An 8267-nucleotide genomic window follows, 5' to 3' on the forward strand; every position below is an offset into this window, starting at 1 on the left:
ACCGAGCGCAGTTCCTACATCAACCCGGGTCAGAACTACCCTCGTGCAGCTCTTTTATCGCCTTGGCTTGGTATACCTACAGGAGAGCCATGGCGTGCAGGGCGGAGGCAGCTTGTCCAGCGGCACCTTAGGGCTTAGCCGTCAGAGATGACGTAAACCTACAGGCCCTGGAAGGGAGCTTCGGGCGCCCGCGCCTGGTGGTGGCGCTCTGCGGGCACAAGTGCACCGCAAGCACCTTATCCACCTGGGGGATCACCGAATATCCCTTGGCCGCCCCATCATCGAGGGTAGTGAGAGCGGGGGAGCTGAAAGATCGGGACCGGGTAGTAAAAGGTGCCCCCCACGATCTTGTCATCTCCTCATGCACTTCTGGGAAGAAAGGAACCAGGGTGGGGCGTGGCCGTGAGCGGCGCTCTGGGCCCAGGAACCAGTCATCGAGCCACGAGGGTTCAGGGGAGGGCCCAGACACATAAGACAGTGATCATGGCCGTCAGAAGTGGAAAGATAAAGACCACAATCAGGAATTACACACAAGCGGAAAGGCATCTTTAAAAAGACGTTCCGTGTGTGCTGTTCTTTTAGAATTGAAAATATACTCTTTTAGAATATACTCTTACTTTTGTTGTTCTGCCAAAGCGCCCAGGGGCATTCTCTGCACTACACACGGGTGCAGAGGGGGAGAAGCCGCTGAAATGCGCCGTAAATCCAGCAGATGAGGAGAATGAACTCGGCGGATTAATTCAGCTCAGTGAATAGAACCGATCGGCTCTGAGAGAAAATCTGAATGAGTGGTTGCATACCAGCTCCTTTTATACACGTATGTCCGGGGGAGTGGCATGCAAATTCTACTCGCCAATTCCCATTGGCCTTTTTCAAAAAGAAGAGGTGTTTGGGGCTCCCAAGAGTGACCCCTAGTATCACTACAGTGACAGATAGGGAACTTCAATATGTGCCATCAAGAAGCATGCGTGTTTAGGGGAAGTGTGATGTTCTTTCCTGAGATATAGATCAAAGATTTCCTGCATTCTGAGAAATGCCTGATCATTCCCTGCTGTGTGTCTTGGTGGTCAACAATCGATAGCTAAGGCAAAGTGAGAACACAGTGCAGAAAATTCAGATGCAAATTTTCAAGAGCAAGTACCACAAGAACATATGAAATCTAATACACAACAGGGACGAATAAGGTTTTTATATCTATTTACCAACTAAATACAAATATCTTTGTAACTAATTTAATGTACATGCATATATATACATGTATCATCTGTCCATTTCCGGTGTAAATCTACAACTTTATATCTATTTAAAAACTGTAAATTAATTTAATAAAATATTCATATATATATATATATATATATATATATATATATATATATATATATATATATACATATATATATGTGTGTGTGTGTGTGTGTGTGTGTGAGTTATGTTTTCACCTACCGTATAGACAGGGTTGGGAGGTTTACTTTTGAAATGTAATTACAGATTACAGAATACATGCTGTAAAATGTAATTTGTAACGTATTCCATTAGATTACTCAAGGTCAGTAACGTATTCTAAATACTTTGGATTACTTCTTCAGCACTGGTAGATTTTTTCACTTGTTTTGACTATAAAAACTCTGCCAGTACAGTAAGACAAAATACACATGTTAAAAATATATTCTCTGAAAAACTTAAATATCATATGCAGTGTTGTTTCTAAAACAAAATAAATCAAATTGTTTTAAGGATTTTTTTTATATTTTTACAGAAAAACAATATAAAAATTATTATCAAGAATATTATTTTTGCCTTAATATCAGAAGTCTTACTAGAAAAAAGAAATTATGAACCAACGTGAATTTTCTTGATAAAATAATATGATTATGCCTGGTAACGTGCATGTAAAATGGCCAGAAATAGCATTTTAGCTTAGCGTAAAGCTGACAATTTACACAAGGTTTATTTCTATTTCTTCTGCTCCAAACTTACTTCAGACTTACTTCTCTGTCTGCTCGTATGAATGTAACACATCATAAGAAAGTGTTTCACCACTGCTCAAACGCTCTTTGGATCGCATCATTTATATGTATAAATGTTTTCCATCTGAAAGGACTAAATATTAAATGAAACAAATGACAATAAAATGCAAAGTAATCTTTTCAGTAATCAAAATACTTTTTGAATGTAACTGTATTCTAATTATCAATGATTTAAATTGAAACTGTAGTGGAATACAGTTACTTATTGTATATAAATACTTTGTATTTTAAATACGTAATCCCGTTACATGTATTTTGATACTCCCCAACCCTGCGTATAGATAGGTGTTACACAAGGAACGTGAAAAGTGTGGAGGTCCAATATACAGTATTTCTATGACATCAGCCTATGGGAACATCTGGGCCATTAGGTAGAGTAGTTGGTTCACCCATCCTGCAACACAGCTAATTACACCTCCAGAGGTTCATGACAAAAGCCTGAGATTTAATTGGTTATCTTAAAAATAAATATTATTTTATCATTTAAAAATCTAAATCTAAATATTTTACTACAATTAACAGCTTTGGTTGTAGTTCACTTAAATATGTTTAAAAATGTTTATTATTGATTTTTCTTCTAATCTTCAATGTATAAGTAAACATATATATATATTTTTTTTTTGCTTGATTTTTGTTTTGTTTTTTTTTTTCTCCTATTTTATTTTTTTATTCCTACTACTGCAGATGTCCCTACAGTATATTGCTCCACAGAGACTATCCCTGCAATGCTGGAATACAACAACAGAAAACAAGAAAAAATCGAGGCCCCACCCTGTGTTTAACAACTTAATTTAATCCTTTCTTCTAGATTCACTGGTATGGTAGGGCGTTGAATTAGTAACTCTGCAAACTGTCCCCAAATACACACATACACACACACAAACCAATCTCTCATGCCACAACAATGGTCAGCACATATAGTTTTTTAAATCAGTTATTCACATTAATATGTTGCGGACTGTCCTCACATGAGACAAAGGGGCTGGTTAAAAGACATGATACAGTTTGAGAAACCACACACACATACACACACACTGGTAAAAGCTGTGCTGAGTTGCAGATATGAACCACATCCTGTATTAGGCATTAAGAGCAGTGGACAGAAAATGGGCCATGAATAATGTGTGATTGTGTGTGTCTATGCAACAGAAGTTTAGTTTGGCTCTTTTGGCTTCAAGGGAAGTTGCCCATATGCGCTCTTCTGGCAGATAAAGAGCAATTTCCAGTTAGTCAACATTAAACATGCATCCTTGGCTCTCTAGGACAAGGGTCACATAGGGGTCGGCTAAGCTGTCATCTTTATAGGTAATTGACGAATAATGGAGACGTTTTTATTCAACAAGATTTTGGTTCACATTTACATGGATGTACAAGAAATGTGCATATCTTAGGTCCTGAAACTGGTAGCCAGTTATTTTAAGTTTTGACTAGTTCATTTTAAATGATCATGGTCTGGCTCTTTGGTGACCAGAAGGCACTATTATCACACCACAAACTGCTGTTAAGTGTTTTGATTTGTAGACTCTCAGCTTTCGCAGAAGCAGCTGAGTTCATGCTCCGTTTCAGCACCATGGAGAGCGCCGGCGCAAATGGGCACACATTAGCGGACACCTCAAAGTGCTCAATGCAAAGCAGACTTAGAACTTCTGACCACATTCTGAGAGTCTTGACTGACTGTCTGTCATGCTCAAAAAAGGAGACAAACCAGAGCTATTCTCCACATTTCTTGCCACTGTGTTGCCTGTGGTTGCTTACTATGGGTTCATAATGCACTATTTTCTGTCACGTTACTTTGGAGCTCTGTAAAAAGCGTTATACAAATAAACTGAATTCAATTCTTATTAATAATTAATATGTAACTGGGGTGTTTCCTTTGTGTGTGGGCGCTTTAGAGTGTCAAATGTATCGAGTCCACTTACACGAACGCGTGGTAGAGCAGCGCCCATCCTCGTGGTCTCTCGAGCACGTCGTAGATGAGGTTCTGGATGCGTCGTTTTCTGATGTTATTCCTCTTCACGGGTCGCGTGTAGCCCAGGGGCGTCTTGGCGAGCAGACCAATGTTCTGCGAGCCCCGTTTGAAGTCCGGCTCCCTTCCCGAGCTGACTAGCAGCAGCGCGCCGTCCCGCTCCTGCCCCGCGCACTGCTCTAGCTCTCCAGCCAACGCGCTCTTCCGCTCGCGCGGGTCCTCGGCGCCGTTAGCGGCATTTCTGGACCTGATCCCCATGTTCACTGCTGTCGAGCCTCGGCGCCGCGCGTGTGCAAGTCCAGGATGGGGCGCATGCCATGATCCGGATGGGAAAGCGCGAGCTCCTCAGTGGCCGTGGGTCATTTAAGGATCTTTCTCTGGGAGGGAGGCGCGAAGCGTATGGTCTGTGGATTAAAAAACACACACACATACACTCACGTCAATCAAATGCACGCGCGAACTCACGCACGCTCTCTTACACACACTCACGATCACAATGGGTGCTACTGAGCCAGTGAAAAATGTGCGGTTTAATATGTCGATGGGCTCACGCGCACCTATCGAACAGCGGCGATGACAAAGAGCATCTGGTGTGTCAGCAACAGCGTCGTGCAACAATTGCATCGCCTAGGGCTCGCCTCTAAATATATCTGTAAGCATAAATATGACCACTGTAAGCGAGACACACACACAAACAAACACAGCTGTCTCACCGTATTCTTCGCGCGACCGCATGATTGCTGAATCGGATTGCTCTCGCGCTGCCGTTGCTTGTTGAGCTAGACCAAGATAGACGGCTTGATGGTGGCGCGAGGAGGGAGGAGGCTCGCTCGTGCGCGCCAAGCAGACTGGTTTCTTCAGATTCAGGCGCGAGACAGAGAGCTTGTGGGTACGTGACACACTACTTACATAGCAACTCTGTGCCTCGTCAACGAAATATTGTGCGTGCCATCGCATCCCAAAACCAAGAAGAGGCTCCTGGGGATGTTTTCGCGTAAATCACACAGCAGCAGGTTGAACAGCCCCACACAAGGTTTCGGAAAAAGGCAGTTTGATTGTGACAGAACAATCTGTCACAAAGTACCCAAAGTAACACCTTTATGATTGCCTAGTCTTTATTGAGGCTGATATCAGTCTGTTACTGACAACACAACCATTTATCGTTGCATTACGTTCTCACATCAACACTGCCTCAGCTGCTGAGGTAAGAACTGATGCCCATTGGCAGGGGCAAGTGTGAGGACTAAGTTATTGCAGGTCATGACCTAATAGTCAGACCTGTGCATTCAGTGTTAGTCGCAGTATATCTTTACCTTAATTTTACCCTTCAAATGGCAGTTGTTTTAAGCATTTAGTAAAAAAGAAACACTTATCCACAATAAACACCTATATATATATGCAATAAATATAAATATGATAACACACAGTGCTGCCATAGAGTCAAAGGGGAAAAAAGTGCAATACTCATACGCCTCAAATATGCATTGACAGCTAAACAGCATTTGCTGTAACAGATCTCACCCAAAATACTCCAAAGGGAGCTTCTGGAAAAGACTTCCGAAGAGCACATTTCTCAGAAGATAAACCTAGCTGTGCTGCACCTGTAATACTAGATCCTAAGTTTACAATTCACTGCAGATGTGATCTTCTAACAAATCATCAAGCCAAATAACAGATTTTTAAAATAGAGTGTGTACAGTCTTATTAAACTTGAAATACTCCCGATTAACCATCCTGCGCCTTTGACTCAAAGTGTTGCATTGTATCTTTATGTCAATTACCATGGCAAAGATTTAGAAGAGCTGAAAATTTAGAGAATTCAGAAGAACTTCTTTATCAGCAATGTTTATTTTGGTGAAGGCAACTTTTATTGTAACATTTTACCTTCATTCATTTCTTACGCAAAAAAGACGCCTCACACTAACCAAAGAAATAAGAATGGTTCCATGCTCAGTTTCGCCCTGCTTTAAAAGACTTGGCACAACTGCATTGTCAGCTTATTAATCATATGCCTATCTGGATATTAGCCATCTGTCAGTAAAAGTGGAGTGGTGGTGGTGATGTAGTGGTAACATAACTGGTAATCAGAAGGTTGCTGGTTTGATCCCCACAGCCACCGCCATTGTGTCCTTGAGCAAGGACTCAGAGCAGGTTGCTCTGGGGGCATTGTCCCTGTAATAAGTGCACTGTAAGTCGCTTTGGATAAAAGTGTCTGCCAAATGCATAAATGTAAATGTCAGTACATGGGGGGTGGGGGGGAAGAAGCAGCAAAAGAATAGTTATTTCCATGCACATCACCTGATGAGACGGATGAGAATGATACGTGTCACCCTGTAGGTTTCAGCCAATAAGAGAGATACTCTGGAAAACAGGAACATTAAACATAATAAGAGGAAAATGAAACCTCAAATCTAAAGTCAAATAAGGTAGGATGTTTAGGCTTGTAAATACAATTACTTTATTAAATTGATTGAAATTCTCAAAATGAGTGCAAGAACTTCTGGATAATTAAATACATTAGTCTTTATTCCAGATATTTTCAGTTCTTTCGATTGATACACCCCTCTTTTATACCCTCTTTGCTTTGCCGTGTTAATTCCTCCTCTCTTGTCCCAGAAGCCCTTCTCCGATTTCTACTCAATCTATCTCACTCTGGCAGACTCAAATCTGCAGACGCCTTGTATTTGTGTACAACACGAAAGAAAGAGGGAAACACAGATACACCACCAAATTGACAACTTGTTCCATGGAAAAAAGAAAGTCATCCAGGTTTGGTCTGTTACATAATCGCTTTCATATGGCTTTAAAAGACTTGGAATATAGGGCACAAGATGTATGGAACACTTTTATGATGCTTTTTTGCCATTTTTGGAGCTTGACAGTGCTAGTCCTCATTTTCTTTCATTATATGGAAAAGAGTTACCAGGATATTTAAAAAAACAAAAACAAAAAAACACCTTTTGTGTTCCATAGAAGAGTTTTGGGTGAACTATACCTTTAATTCACTCTATGGGAGTTTTTTTGCTTGTTTCATTATTTATTTATTTTTAATTTGGTGGTTTCGTTTCATTTCTCTCTCTCTCTCTCTCTCTCTCTCTCTCTCTCTCTCTCTCTCTCTCTCTCTCTCTCTCTCTCTCTCTTACCATTGTTGTATTGTTTGGTTGTTTACTTTATTTTGCACTATTTTCTTTGTCTACAAAAGCTTTGGCAAAATGGCTGTATTGTTATTTGTCTTGTCAGTAAAGCACTCTAAACTGAAACTGAAAACGAGAATCCCACAGTGAGGGTGGTTCTCAATATTTCATTTATGATTCATGAGATTTACACTCTCTCTGAGAATAAAGTTTCTTAGGTTTCAAATCTCATGCATTAGATAATATTCTGCACATGCTGCTGGTTATTACAGAATACATGTGTTGTGATATTAAAACCTGCTTGTTTTCTTTGGGATGCATGCTGGTTCATGAATTATATTAATATTATTTGTGGAGCGTTTGTACCTCTTTGTTTGTTTCTTAGTCTCTGGGAGTTTCTGACTGCTCTCTCATGAATTCAAATGCATGTTACAAGGCAAGCCAAGATGGCTGACTTCAATGTTTTTTAATAATGGTGGAGACTTTCCATTGACTTCTATTGTGATTATACTGAGCAAATGATTTTAAAATTTTTTACAAGACATAATTTACTATTAAGCTTTTTCCTCATGGGCACTGTTGGCTGCTCCCCACAATGTAGGTGATTTCTGGTTTTACTGTCCTTGTGGGGTCCCCACGATGTAAATCCTTATCAACACGCACACACACACACTGGGTTAGAACTCTGAAATGATTCCAGAAAAGTGTAAATGTTAAATAACAGAAAAGGGGTGTTTAAATACACTGCTTTCTAGGAAAAATGGTGACCCCCAGTAGTGCACTGGGAATGTACCTGTAAATCTAAGCACATTCATGAATAACTACAACCATCTCTCTTTATCTTTAGCCTTTACTACTTTGCTTATCCCATCATCCATGTTAATTCAAACCCAGTCCCAATTCTCATTTGGGATGAAGCCTTGGGATCTAGCTTGTGCAGCTGACGTAGATGCAGGCTCCCTTAATTCCTCTCTTTCTACGAACACAGCCTTTAGATTACTGCTATAAATCTTCATGATTCATAAGCCATAAATTTAAGTGCTTATGATGTCAAGCAGTTAGGAGAGATGCCGTTAACCTCAGGACGGTAGAGAGTGGCCATAGTTCGGCTCAGGGGGCTTGTACCACCATGCTCTGACA

General features: G+C 40.6%; 1 protein-coding gene across 2 annotated transcripts in view; it reads right to left on the reverse strand.

Moving 5' to 3' along the window:
- The window catches only part of LOC127440442 (potassium voltage-gated channel subfamily KQT member 3-like), a 48166-nt gene extending 43371 nt beyond the window's left edge, over window positions 1-4795 (reverse strand). For both annotated transcript variants that reach the window (XM_051697010.1, XM_051697009.1), the window contains exons 1-2: window positions 4707-4795; window positions 3947-4397 (exon numbers count right to left, since the gene is read on the reverse strand). In XM_051697010.1, coding sequence (XP_051552970.1) covers window positions 3947-4251 — 305 coding nt within the window. In that variant the 5' untranslated portion in view covers window positions 4252-4397; window positions 4707-4795. The remainder of the gene's footprint in view (window positions 1-3946; window positions 4398-4706) is intronic.
- Between the last annotated feature and the right edge of the window lie 3472 nt (window positions 4796-8267).

This window comes from Myxocyprinus asiaticus, chromosome 5 (assembly GCF_019703515.2).
Source record: "Myxocyprinus asiaticus isolate MX2 ecotype Aquarium Trade chromosome 5, UBuf_Myxa_2, whole genome shotgun sequence".
Classification (NCBI taxonomy): Eukaryota; Metazoa; Chordata; class Actinopteri; order Cypriniformes; family Catostomidae; genus Myxocyprinus; species Myxocyprinus asiaticus.